Below are 13,165 nucleotides of genomic sequence, written 5' to 3' on the forward strand. Positions count from 1 at the left end.
TTAACATACAAGTATACACAGCATCAAACAACGACAATACTTCAAGATACCCACATCCCATCCCATTAATACAGAACAATCTCTCTTCGTCAAGATACACCCGGCACTCTCATACAACGTATAATCGACTCTCTGTTCATCATCAAACTGTAGCCCAAAATTTTATTCGATACCTATCTCATCATCAAATCACTCAAACACTAGAGGCAAAAGGAGGAAAAACATCTGGTAGACTCGCAACAAGGCTGCTTTGATCGTACGCTTGGATCGTCCTCATACTCGAAAGTCAAACATCAGCAACGAATCTGACACACACGTAGTAGTATGTCTTCTTCAGCGGCTGCATCACAGAATGCAGCTACGCCCCAAAGCTCAGTAGCTGCAACATCGACGTCGGCCGCAGCGTCTTCCGCCGCAGCTGCGACTTCATCGGCTGCTGTTTCTTCTGCCGCTCAAGCCTCGATTTCAGCATCAGCATCAGCAGCTGCTAGTAGTACGGCAGCCAGTGCAAGCGCAAGTGCCTCAACTTCCGTAGCTGCTTCCTCCACATCCTTATCGACATCAACATCACAATCCGCCTCTGGTTCAAGTTCATCCTCAGCAACAGCATCCACCACAGCTCTATCAGCAGATGTGATAACTGCCACGGGGACGAATGCGACCTCATCAGGTAGTAAGAGTCTGTCAGGAGGAGCGATTGGGGGAATCGTTGCCGGAGTGATCGTGGGGATAATAGTGGTGCTTGTTTTGGCTTGGATATGGAAGAGGAAACGAAAGTCTAGAGGAGAGAAGGTACCGCCTCCGTAAGTTCGCATTACTGCTACGAGACTTGTGATATGCCTCCCCCTCCCATGTCAGATCCATAGAGGCTGATTTTCCTATCTTTGCAGACCTCCGATGAGACATGCCCAATTGTCTATGTCTCGAACTAGACAGTCCACGATGATGGGCGGTGGTATGAGTCATCAACGTCGGCCAAGCACATATTCAGCTTGTAAGTTTTCTTGTCTATTGCAGTAAAAGAGCATCAAGCTCACTGTTGGTTCAATAGCCATGGCTCCACCTCGTCCCTCCTCGACATTCGCTTCTCATTCTCGATCTCCCTCGTCCCATATCAACTATCCCATCACTACCATGGCCTCTATGAACCACGATGCATCTCCTCCCATGCCGCCTTCAACTTCGTCCACTTCTTCCGATTCACCGCCTCTTTCGACCGGAGCCAACACTCCCGCTCATCCCTTCCCATCACCCGCGGCCGGCCACAAACCGACTTTGACCCCAATTGATACATCTCTATCACGAGGTGGTTCAGCATCAAGTGATGATCTCAGAGGCGAACCTAAACCTCGCCATGTAGCTTCGATAGACCGATTACGTGGTGAAGGCAACCAATCAGGAAATGGTTCAGAGCGAGCATCATCACCAGCATCTTCTCGTCATCCTTCTGAATCAGGTGTAGATTACTCTCGAGGTAATTCACCTCATACTTCAATGATTGGTTTACCTTCACCTGGTGGGCCGCATGGTAGGAACTCCTACCCTTCACCTAGATCTTCGATAGGTTATCCCCGACCTGGAAGTATGGCTTCGCTCGGTTCGTCAAGGTATCTCCACGTTGGCCCCGCCGGTAGAGCACCCCATCAAGGTAGACCTATCCAACTTACCATGCCTACTTTGTTGGGTGCGAGACCAGATGAGAATGGCGATTTCTTTGGACAGACGGGTAGATTAGATGGTGGATATCAGTTGGGTTTGGATGAGATGGGTAGGATGAGGAGGATATCTAATAGACAGTATAATGAGCAGGGTGAGTGATACATTCTCATGTTAGTCCACTGAAGATCCAATTGGGCTGATTGTTGTTTGGCTTGGTCAAGATTACCAACCATCCCCTATACATACACGAGCTCCTTCCAACACCTCCCTCTCCAATCGATCCAGACAAGGTTCAGACGAAGGGAACGTCCCTCCTATACCAGAAATAGGTGTAGGTAATAGTGGACCACCAAGTAGGAATCAAACCCCTGTACCTAGACCACCACCAAAATCAGACGTAGCGGATCCCCATATGGTTCTACAAAGGGAATGAAATCGAACAACTAGACTGAGGACAATTTAGATATGTCTGATATGTATATGGACTTTTTTTAATTTTTACCGTTTTGTTACTTTCTACAATCACCATTTGTTACCTTTCATCATCAATCAGCTTAGTTCAACTTATACAAAAAAGGCTTGAAGGATAAAGCCAACATAAACGATACATTACACGTGTAGTATCATGAACTTCTGTTATTCAGTGTATGGACATTTCATCAAAACATTCTCGGTCCAGGCACCCCAAACACAGAAGTATGTATGCATTAGAAAAGCAGTGGCCCCTACATATAGTCATTTATATATAATGGGATTTGACATGGCTTCAATGAGAAGAAAACGAGTCCATTAATCCACTTAAAACTTGATTATTTGCGTTTTGCGAGTATTGATGCAACAACCAATCAATAACCCTCGTACTATACGGGTACTTTTCAAGCCTTTGCAAGTCATCGATGTTCAGTCAAAGTTAGAATCCTGTCATCCTGATATTACTTCGTATGTTATAATTACCTCGACTTTTCACACAGATCAGCAAAATACACAGTACCTGAACTAAAATTACCCATCAGTGTTTTAATGGTCAGGAGCAAGCGAAGTGCAGCGACTGGCCATGCGAAAGGACCTAGTTTTCCATCAAAATATGCACAGACCGCACCGACCCTTAACATACACACAGACCCTCATGCACACATACACATCACTCGCCCTGATCTATATGTGCATAACCCTCATTCACCTCCTTTGACGTTACCAAACATCGCTGTCCATGTACAAAAAGATCGTTTTCTTCAACATCTTTCCCAAATCTTTTACATATCTGAAAACGGAAAAAAACTACAGCACCCGGGATTCCCAAGTGGTCCCCCACCTTGGTACTAACCGAGCGATACCCAAGTTAACTTCGCAGAGCGGACGGGATGCGGTGCTTTTTGGGTTCTATGGCCGTAGATGAAAGACATGGCTTTCAACAGCCGTTCTATATTGCACAAGAGAATTCCAAAGGAAGGAGGGTCCTTTGGAAGTTGTGTTTTGATGGTACCTTTGCAGGGTTTAGTGCAGTACTGTAGTCGTGTTTCATGTGTTGACTCGCACGGACATTCATCTGCGGGATGATGTAACCGGCCGGTTGTCCGATCGCGAGCTAAGGAATTTGACCATCATCTACGAATGCTTGTTGTTCATTGTTCATGTCATAGCTATACATACATCTGTTATTCACGTCGCACACAGTGTTGAGTGGAAACAAACACAAGAGTGAAAGATGATAACGTTGACTATCGTGAGTCAATTTCAACACAATGTGAGGCTGTTTGGCTAATTCCATTCGTCTTTTTTCGTCTCCAGGTGAGACATGGTGAATCGACAGGTACGAAATACATCCCTCAAACTGGCAATGAGGATCTTCATATACGGGCTCTAATCATGTATGAACATCTACAGATAATCTAAAGGCCGTCTGGGCAGGTTGGGCAGATGCACCTTTATCCGTACATGGTGAGCTTAAACTCGATATCGATAATCAAGCCTGAAGTAATTTGTGAACCATCGTGCTGATCAATTGCATGTTAGGTATGAATGTGAGTCTTATCACTGCATTCATCAGCGGGATTACAATCTCTGCAAATTTGGAAGAAATACCTATTTGATATCTGCAATCGTCCATAGCAAGCGAAAGCTCTTGGGGAATCATTCAAAACTACAAAGATACATCATATATTCGCTTCTGATCTGTTAAGAGCCAATTGGACCGTGAGTGTTTCCTTTCATCATCATCATCATCATCATCATAATAATAATAATAACAATAATAACGGAATATACGGTGACTGATGAAAGCACTGCCATTTTTCGTATCGTGTATTGTAGGCTCAACAGATACATCGTAATCAGCCTGAACCGAAATGCCAGATGATCACATCTGAGCTTCTGAGAGAACAGCATTTTGGAGATGGTGAGTGGGAAACTCCTCACTTCCTTTTGCGCAATGCAATGATTATCATTCATATAATATCTCTGAGGATTCAAAGGACTGTGATTATAACTGATCTATCTGGATATGTATCTAGCCGAACGTAAACCATTTGGTGAGAAGGGCGGATGGCAAAGGAAACCCGGTCGATCATTCAAATTTGAGAATGGTGAGAGTTTGAATGATGTCAGAGATAGAGCCAATGAAGCGTGAGTCAGATGTTCCTTCTAACATTGGATCTATCACTACCTCCGCTAACTGTTTTTCCGCTGATTTTGATTTTAATTTTGATTTGATGTTCGACTTTAGGATACGACGCTTTATCGAACCTATCCTTTCGGAATGTCACGGCCAACCACCAACGTCCCGACATGTCGTGGTTGTAGCTCATGGGATATTCAATGCGGAATTTCTGGGTGCTCTACTAGCGAGGAGAAGGGATCATAAGCCGTTGGAATGGGGGTATAAAGGTGAGTGACCGGTAGCCCTCTAGGAATTCTTATATCATTCTTTGGCGAAAATGGGCGTCTGGTCTCGCAACAACTTATCATCATCGGACATCGCTGACTGCATGGACGTTCTTCCGAATAGGAATGACAAACGTGAGTACCCTGATTGGCCCAGTAGAGAGTAAAGAAATTGTCAACATACTGAGATCGTACTTTTTTATGACTAATTGATAGACCGGCTGGACCCGAGCAGAATTAGGATACATCGATGAATTCTCCCGAACGCCCACTCCAGCCAATATCACCACCAACCCCTCCGGTCCGATATCCCCTTCTTCCTCACCCGCCTCTCCTCCACCGTTGGAAGAAGACGATGAGCTCTTACCTGGTTTGACGATGAGGATACTGTGTACGGACGTGACGAAGCATCTTGAAGGTGTTCATAGGCAGAAGGGAGGAATTGGGTCAACGGGTTATGATAAGAAGCAGGGCGATATTAGGAAATTCTTTGGTGGAGGTGGAGCATGAAGGACTGAGATGGGATTGAGATAATAAGGTATGGGTAGAAAGCGAATTATGATTATTACTCTACATATCGCTCAACTTTAAGGGATGACAGCGAGAATAGAATTCCTCCGAAAATTCGGCGTCGGAACGGCAGAGAGGCTCATGACATCTGGCGGATCAACCCAATCCAGTCCAGTGTCTCGCTTTGTCGATGCAATGCATAATGTCATTATAGTCATCAAAAATGAGTCGGGGGTTTAAGTCGTATGTATGCTTAGTGATCTATATGCTCTAATAATATATATCTTCTTCACCTTGTAACAGAGTTTCTAGCCTTCTCTCTTGTAAATCACGTTTCATCATTGTAATCACATCTTCTAATCCATCTCCATCTAGGACGTTTTGTAGACCGGTGATGGTGAATCCGAATCTATGGTCCGTGAGTCGGTCCTGTGATAAAAAGTCCGTTAGCGATGATTATCACATTTATCGACCATTTCCAATGCACTGCAATGATCAATGGAATGGATCATTGGGTAAGAGCCCTGATCCGCGAAAGGTCAGAGAGTGAGTGAGGGGACACAAGTATAACCCACCTGATTGAAGTTATACGTCCTGATCTTATCGCTCCTATCGGCGCCTTTAACCTGATCTCTCCTACTAGCCCTACGAGCTTCGACTTCTTCGTTATGTTTCTTCTCGCTCAATCTCGCTCTTAGAATATCCCACGCCCATGCTCGATTCTGTCCCATAGGTCGGGAGTCAACGTGATGTCAGCGATACTGACAGAGCGAAAGCAAATGGACAGCTGATCATGCCTCACCTGATGTTGTGATCTCGAATCTTGCATGGATACAGTTATTCCCGTTGGTATATGAGTTAGACGAACGGCCGATTCGGTTCTGTTTACATGTTGACCTCCTGCTCCTCTCGCTCGCATTACGTCAATCTTGACGTCTTTCGGGTCGACTAAAGGGGATTCTTCGGTATCAGGATATATAGGTAGTACCTGGATGTTATGGCGTACGATCAGCTAATCTCCTTGCTTGCGTTTGAGATGTCTTGACTTCATTGCTTGAGATGAGACTTACAACAACAGCAACTGTACTCGTATGTATCCTACCCATAGTCTCATTAACGGGTATCCTCTGTATTCTATGTACGCCTTTTTCCCACTGCATCAACCCAAAAATCTCTTCTTCATCTTGAGAGGCATAAGGTGAATGATCGAATTTCAGAGTTAATTCTCTAATTCCTCCACCTCCTTTCCCACCTGATCCTTCAACTTTAGATAACTCCTCGATTTTCCATCCCTTTTTCTCGGCGAAACGGACATACATCCTTGCCAGGTCTTCTGTACACAAAGCAGACTCCAGTCCGCCGACACCAGCATTGAGAGAGATCATACATGGTAATAAAGCTGTGGAGGGGATCGGTAAGAGTAATTTGGGTAGTTCATCAATTAAGAGCGTATCGAGTTCGGTACATAGATCTGTGTGCTCGGTGAGGAATAGATCTCGTAATGTGGGATCGGGATCGTCCAGTTCAGGTTGAAGATCTATTATTGACTGAATAACCAAATGAGGGAATCAGGAGACGTTTAATCTTTTCAAGAGTAATCCAAAGACTCACCTTCTTCAAACCAATATATTTATCCCACAACTGAGCTAATGGACCTAGTTCTCGCTGTATCTTCGCTCGAGCAATCTGACCTTGAACATCGGTCACTTCCATTTCCTATCACAGCATAACAAGAAGTGTTAGCTTTTTCGCTTCATCACTTGCTTGCAAATTTAACGCTGGTAGGAACTACATACCTGCTCTATCGTCTTCTTATATAATTCCACTCTAGCTTTGGCACTTTCGATCAATTTCGCCTGTCTCTCTTCTATCTCAGTACACCATCGATCTTGAGGGTGATCTATTGGAGCCTCGGTCGTGTATCTACGTCTCTGCCGTATACTGAAAATCGCTTTCGGTACATTCCTATGACCTGTGGCTACCGTCGTACTTGTGTATGATCGATTCTGGAGATACGAAGAGGAAATGGAAGGTTTGAACTTTGAACATCCACACGAACATGATTTGTTGATTATGGGGTAGGCGACAGCAGGTACACTAAAAATCGCACGTCTAGGTAGACGGGGTATCGATCTAGAGCGAGTAGCCAGGACCATATCGGATCTTCCTGGGATTCCAAGATCGTTGATTTATTGAGTGGTCGCAATCAGAAAATCCATCACTCAAATCGACAACAGTTCCAACTTTTTGTTTCGACTTTTCGAAACATCCGAGGTCCGAGGAAAGTCGAACCACGTGTATGACACGTGATACAATTCTGCTAGCTCCTGTTTTCTTTCCAGACGTGAACCTTCCTATAACAACCAGATCTTCCCATCTTGCATGCATCCCCGAAGTGCAACAGCAAGCAGTCGGTCGTAGCAGGCTGACTACCCGTGTTGAATGTCTTGGCATCTATGTGTCTAGCTCTACTGACATCATCATCCTCAACAACTTCTGACAATTGCTATGCCTTGTAAACGCAATTGAGGCAATTGATCGTACCTGGAAATGACACAACCGAACAACGGTGAGATCATCATACATCAAACCCATCAAAACACATCCAAACACGAGATAACATCGTGTTGCAGCTATCCACACCAGATCAGGAGTATGAAAACACCCCTTGTCAGCGTGTACGAGTGTACAGGTATAAGCTATGGGTGTATGAGCAATTCAACATCCGAGGAACAAGGGATGTTGTCCGACTGACAGAAGTGACGTCGAAGGGGCATTGAGCATTATCTCTGACTTCATATCCATCAACACCAACCCTTCTTCAAGTCATGATTAGCAGTATATAAAGTCACCCTCAAAACTACACAAGCACTGGATCCACAGCCTAGGAGTAGAAATATCAGCAGCAATGTTAAAATCGACATTCATCTTCTCCGCCTTACTCAGCTTATCGGTCCAAGCTCTACCAGCTGATAATGCTACAGCATACTTCTCTGGCCTCGAATCATCCTTGATCAACAATGGTTTATCCGGGTTATGGAATGCTATAGTCGTTGCGAATCATACGGACACTGGACCTGATTTGATCAATAAGTTGTATTCGGATGACCAGTTTACAATCTACGCACCCAACAATGCTGTGAGTCTGTCGATCTGGTCACATCCAGCAAGAAAGAACGACTCGACTGACTGATTGATGGTTTTGTGATATCGGTTATACACGTAGGCATGGGATGGTAGTGGTCTGTCACAACCTCCCGCTAATGGTGATTTGGTGTCTTTGCTATCCTATAATGTAAGTTGTTCACTTGTTCACCTATTCCTCGTTTCATATGAACTTTGACTTTGTTGTCATCATTTCAACCTCGTAGTAATCACTTGTTAACTTGACTGACCGTATCCCTTTTTTTGAACGCAGATCGTCCAAGCAACCCTCAACTCATCTACCGATATCGCCCCAATCCGACATCACACCATCGCCTTCACCGAGCTCCGTTCTCCCACAGTCGATCTTCCAGGAGACCAGACCCAGGTGATCGTCCTTGAGACGGCAGTAAACGCCACGACAGGGCAGGATGTCAATGATGGTACGGTGTTGGTCAGAGGTGATAACTGGAATGCTACTAGTGCAGGAGAACAATTCGTTTATTCTAATTTGCATATTCAACCGATTGATAAGGTAGGTCTTCTTACTAACACCATATATGACTGCGCTGATCAATCTATCTCATGCGATGTTCGTAGATCTTAGCAGTTGTAAGTGCTCTCTGTCAAAGCGGAACTTCCACGCTTACATCACTCTTATCACCTAGCCCTCACCACTCCTCAAAACCCTCTCTCAGTCTGGACTAGCCATCGCTGCCAACCTCGGAGCGACCTCAGCTATATCAGCAATCTCCGACGCTGGTTTGAACGATACCTTGTCTTCGGAATGTCACGGCTGTACATTCTTCATACCTGTCAACGCTGCTATCGACGTTGCGACCAATTTCACTGGGTTGGGTAATGATGAAAAGAGGAATGTACTTCTCAACCATGTGAGTGTCGTACCTTGATACTGAGTCTTTTTGCTAGTTGAGACCAGCTGGTAGTGAGAAGTGAATTGGATCTGATTTTGGTCTTTTCCTACAGGTCTTGAATGGCTCCACGGTCTATTCACCGGATCTCAATCCAGGTAACGCCTACATTACTTCAGCAGGTATGCCATTAATTTACTTGGCCGACGATCAAGGGAAGAAGTTCGTCTCGGTCGGTCAATATAGAGCGTCAATTTTGAGGAGTGATATACCAGTATCAAACGGGGTGGTTCATGTGAGTAAAGAAACACTGACCTTGCAACATATTTCGTTAGAGTGACCTATCGTACTGATCCTCGTCTCTGTTTGCTATATGTCTAGCTGATCGATACTCTCATGATTGAATCTCAGAACAACCACGAAAGAGCCGACTCAGCGTAAGTCATCCTCTCCCCTTCCTGCTTCGTCAATATGAACTATACTTTACAATACTGATTGCATTAGCTGGGAAACAGTGCAAGTTCAGCATCATCCGAAGCCGAATCTCGAACCACCACCACCAACGTAATTGGCGTAGGAAATACCCAAGCTCCTTTGACTACTTCTGCGACTCAAACCAGCTCAGCTGCTACTGCAAATTCGACTCAGGCTGAGAGTTTCGCTTTGAGAAGTATGCGGGGACCAGGTGATATCGAAAGTGCATTGAAAGTTTCGATTATCGCTTTGGTTTTGGGGAGATTATGGATCTAATCGCACATCGCACTACAGTATACAGCATAATACTGTAGTCTCCCTACAATCACTATAATGATTTTTTTTCTGTTCATTTTGTCTTGATACACGGGTTTTGTAGCTATAGGAATGAATACACCCAAATATTCATACTCATACTCTCACATTGCTCTTGTTCGTAGATCGTATAATTGATGATCAAACAAAATACAAACAATAAGTTACACATACAAATTTAGGATTATTTGCGGATACTCAATTGATACTATCACAGCTCCTTCTCATCAAATTCATTCCTGATTTGCTACCTGTACTACAATATTTACAGTAGTACCCAAGACACGAATTCCACGTACTGAGTACAGTTTCATCGAAATCCGTAATGATGTTTGCCGTAATCATTCCTCTAGATTCCACGGCATGCCTCCCACTCCCACTCTTACTCATCTTTCCTCTTATCATGCTCCAGCTGCCCACTAGTCTCAATCAACCTTTCGATCCACCTGAAATCCTTATTCTGGTACCCCATCTTATCCATCCACTCCGTCACAGCATCCACATCCTTATACTTCTCAGGTAACCCTTTTTTCCTCAACTTCTCACACCGCGCTTCCGTCCGGATTTTTCGCTGTTTCCTATCTTCCCTCCTCTTCTTCACTTCCGCTTGATCTTCATCCGATGATTGTTCCGACTCGGGAGTAGAAGCTTCTGAATCGGACGTAACGGGTTTGTACTTTGCTCGGAGGAGATCACGATAATATCCTCGAATTCGATGGTATAGCTCGTCCTCTATTGAATCCACTAGTCAGCTACACTTATAAAGGAGGAAAAGTGGCGAGTAGCTCACCCCAATGAGTCATCTGATGGAACACCTCTGCTCTCTGTTTACAGAAACAACCTGCCATCATGCATCAGCTAGCTGGCCTGAATTTGAGAAGACCAAGGAAGAGCTGACTCACCCATCAACAAAGAATTAGGCAACTTCTTCCTATTCCTCTTAGTAGCTTCCGATACATCAGAATCCTCCGATTCTTCCGATTCAGATTCAGATGACGAATCGAGAGGTTGATGAGTCTCCTTATTGTACGGTTCTCCGTCCAGTGTAACTCTAAATCGGCTCATTCTTCCGCCCATGCGACACGCATCACATCCGGGTTCGGCATAAAGGAGCTCTTCCACCTGTATCATCGACTAAATCAGCTGACGCACCTCAAACACTTGGTTCAACGACAGCTTACATCAAAAATAGGATATTTTTCCAACGCCTTGACAAAGTTACTTCTCCAAATTTGACTTCTCACTCTCAACTGTCTATACCCAGTCATCCTATCTCTGAAATGAGCTAGTTGAGGTACGAAGTAATTTGATGATTCGGAAGATAATGGGAAAGCCTTCTTCCCTCTCATAACCAACATGACTAAATAATGGAAAACAACCTTGAACTTGAATTCTGGTGTCTGGGCCGAATCAACTGAAAACTCATGTGGGAGCTGAACTTGAACAGCCATCGAATCGTCCGCAACGATGAAATCATCATCGCTATACTTGCCCTTGTTGCCATTGCCCGTAGGTGTCGGGAGACTTTCGTCGGAGTCCGAATCATCTTCGGTAGTTGAATCTACTATACCCAAACGTCTATTCTTCAGCTTTCTTATATTACGTTGAGCTGCGGTTTCTTTAGGTCTCTCGCGTAATCTCGTTGCCGATTTGAATCGCTCCGGCTCATCCATCTGCAGATCATCCACCATATTTTCCTCTTCCTCTGTTGCCGCACCGGTATCTTCATCGGGATCAACGATTTTATGCTTGGATCTGCCTTTCTTGACTGGAACCGAAGCTTTGCTGTGCTTGTTAGAGGATTTAAGTGCAAGCGGAGCAGGTTTGTTGGATTTCTTCTTTTTGGTGATTGCCTCTTCGCTGCCGATATCACTGCTTGAAACAGCTATTCGCTTGCCTTTGCCTTTATCTATTTTTCTAGACGGAAGGATGACGGCGACCGGGTCGTCTGAAGAAGGCGACCGGGCGGGGGATGGTCGACGAGATTCAAGAGGCGATATGTTCCTGGAAGCTAAGGGGGGCTTCGGTGGGGAAGGTCGCTTGACAGGTGAAGATCTCTTGATGGATGATTTGGATTCTGTTGATCCCCATTTACTCCCATCCTCCTTCCCGTTATCAGTGAGTATGTCCAAATCCTTATCTGACAATTCCACTTCCAAGATAGGCGGCAGGGAATCGTTCGAAACTGATCCATGATCTGGTGAAGCTCTCCGTGATCGTATTTCGACGATAGGCATATTCGATCTTGATTGACCTCTTTCTCTACTCCAGCTTGATTCTGGAACTTGCACCGCTTTCCCTTTTCCTTGTCCTTTTCCGTTTGAACTGGTCTTCGATTGAGATGATTGTGATATTGATAATGGGGTATAACTCCTTCTTTCCTCTTGTGACATTCTTGGAATTTCCACTACCACTTCGCTTCTCGTCCTCTTCAAATTCAGTCTTGGTCTTCCTAGAGATTTGGTCGAAGAGGAAGAAGGTGGTTTAGCGGAAGTAGCTGATTTAGGTGGTCTACCTCGACCTCTCTTTGTAGGTGGGGATATGGGTATTATATCGTCATCCTCTTCTTCTCCCTCGATATCTCTCGCCTTTCCTTTCCCTTTGCCTGATACATCATAATTGATGGTACTTCGCTCGCGCGTCTTCCTAGTTCCTCTTCTAGGTGGAGAAGGGAAAACTTCAATCTCATCATCGGTCAGATTCTCTTCCCTCTTCTTCTTTCGGGCAATCTCAACAGCTTCCAGCCTATCATTCCTCCTTTGAACCTTCTGAGAGTGAGTTCCTCGATAGGTTGGGTGCATATATCCTTGTAGAGGGTACGAGATGAATTCTTCATCCGGGTCCGTATCCGAAGCTTCATCTCTATTTTTCCTTTTCCCACCTCCTCTGGCTTTCCTCTTCGGCGTGGATGTCTCGGCTACCTCGTAATCTTCCTCGTCTTCATCTTGATGATCGAAATCAGATTCTGAGCTTTGGACGGTCTTCTTAAGTTTCCTCTTCTGGGTCATAGGTAGATCCCCAATCTTAGGTTTCTTGTCCTTGTTCAACTTGATGTGATCCAGCCCTTCTGACCCCTCACTATCTGATGCCCTGTCAAAGAGTGGTTTGGCATTACGAGTGGTTCGAGTACGAGAGGGTCCTGCTTGTGATGGGTCGCGGTCGAAGTGGGAGAACAAGGTGGTTTGCTTTGATCTGGACTTGGGCGGCATGGTGTCACTGAAGGAAGGACCGAGTCAGCTGACGTTATGCCTGTCATTGGCCAGTCAGTATCGGCTCACGCTGTGTATTGTGTTCATTTGCCTCGACTGGGG

General features: G+C 45.0%; 5 protein-coding genes and 1 non-coding gene across 6 annotated transcripts; 3 read left to right on the plus strand and 3 right to left on the minus strand.

Moving 5' to 3' along the window:
• Positions 1-324: 324 nt before the first annotated feature.
• Positions 325-2,092, plus strand: V865_007123 (uncharacterized protein; the record flags this gene model as incomplete). The annotated part of the gene is made up of 4 exons (XM_066230878.1): positions 325-803; positions 891-994; positions 1,052-1,810; positions 1,881-2,092. The coding sequence occupies 4 exons, from the start codon at positions 325-327 to the stop codon at positions 2,090-2,092; spliced, it is 1,554 nt and encodes a 517-aa protein (XP_066086975.1).
• An 843-nt stretch (positions 2,093-2,935) lies between these two features.
• On the minus strand, positions 2,936-3,050 carry V865_007124. Its single transcript, XR_010725599.1, has one exon. It is a non-coding gene; the product is annotated as a 5S ribosomal RNA (ribosomal RNA).
• A 314-nt stretch (positions 3,051-3,364) lies between these two features.
• On the plus strand, positions 3,365-5,049 carry V865_007125 (uncharacterized protein; the record flags this gene model as incomplete). Its single annotated transcript, XM_066230879.1, has 10 exons — positions 3,365-3,382; positions 3,448-3,469; positions 3,544-3,597; positions 3,673-3,680; positions 3,769-3,852; positions 3,970-4,054; positions 4,170-4,281; positions 4,382-4,542; positions 4,664-4,674; positions 4,756-5,049. The coding sequence occupies 10 exons, from the start codon at positions 3,365-3,367 to the stop codon at positions 5,047-5,049; spliced, it is 849 nt and encodes a 282-aa protein (XP_066086976.1).
• A 270-nt stretch (positions 5,050-5,319) lies between these two features.
• On the minus strand, positions 5,320-7,205 carry V865_007126 (peptide chain release factor 1; the record flags this gene model as incomplete). The annotated part of the gene is made up of 6 exons (XM_066230880.1): positions 5,320-5,478; positions 5,625-5,771; positions 5,852-6,037; positions 6,120-6,596; positions 6,661-6,765; positions 6,846-7,205. The coding sequence occupies 6 exons, from the start codon at positions 7,203-7,205 to the stop codon at positions 5,320-5,322; spliced, it is 1,434 nt and encodes a 477-aa protein (XP_066086977.1).
• A 752-nt stretch (positions 7,206-7,957) lies between these two features.
• V865_007127 (uncharacterized protein) lies at positions 7,958-9,815 on the plus strand (the record flags this gene model as incomplete). Its single annotated transcript, XM_066230881.1, has 8 exons — positions 7,958-8,188; positions 8,276-8,344; positions 8,468-8,728; positions 8,794-8,805; positions 8,862-9,086; positions 9,181-9,360; positions 9,447-9,502; positions 9,581-9,815. 8 exons carry the CDS (start codon positions 7,958-7,960, stop codon positions 9,813-9,815), a joined length of 1,269 nt encoding a protein of 422 aa, XP_066086978.1.
• Positions 9,816-10,236: 421 nt separating this feature from the next.
• V865_007128 (uncharacterized protein) lies at positions 10,237-13,063 on the minus strand (the record flags this gene model as incomplete). Its single annotated transcript, XM_066230882.1, has 4 exons — positions 10,237-10,586; positions 10,645-10,695; positions 10,757-10,976; positions 11,036-13,063. 4 exons carry the CDS (start codon positions 13,061-13,063, stop codon positions 10,237-10,239), a joined length of 2,649 nt encoding a protein of 882 aa, XP_066086979.1.
• Positions 13,064-13,165: the final 102 nt, after the last annotated feature.

This window comes from Kwoniella europaea, chromosome 2, assembly GCF_036810445.1.
Source record: "Kwoniella europaea PYCC6329 chromosome 2, complete sequence".
NCBI lineage: Eukaryota > Fungi > Basidiomycota > Tremellomycetes > Tremellales > Cryptococcaceae > Kwoniella > Kwoniella europaea.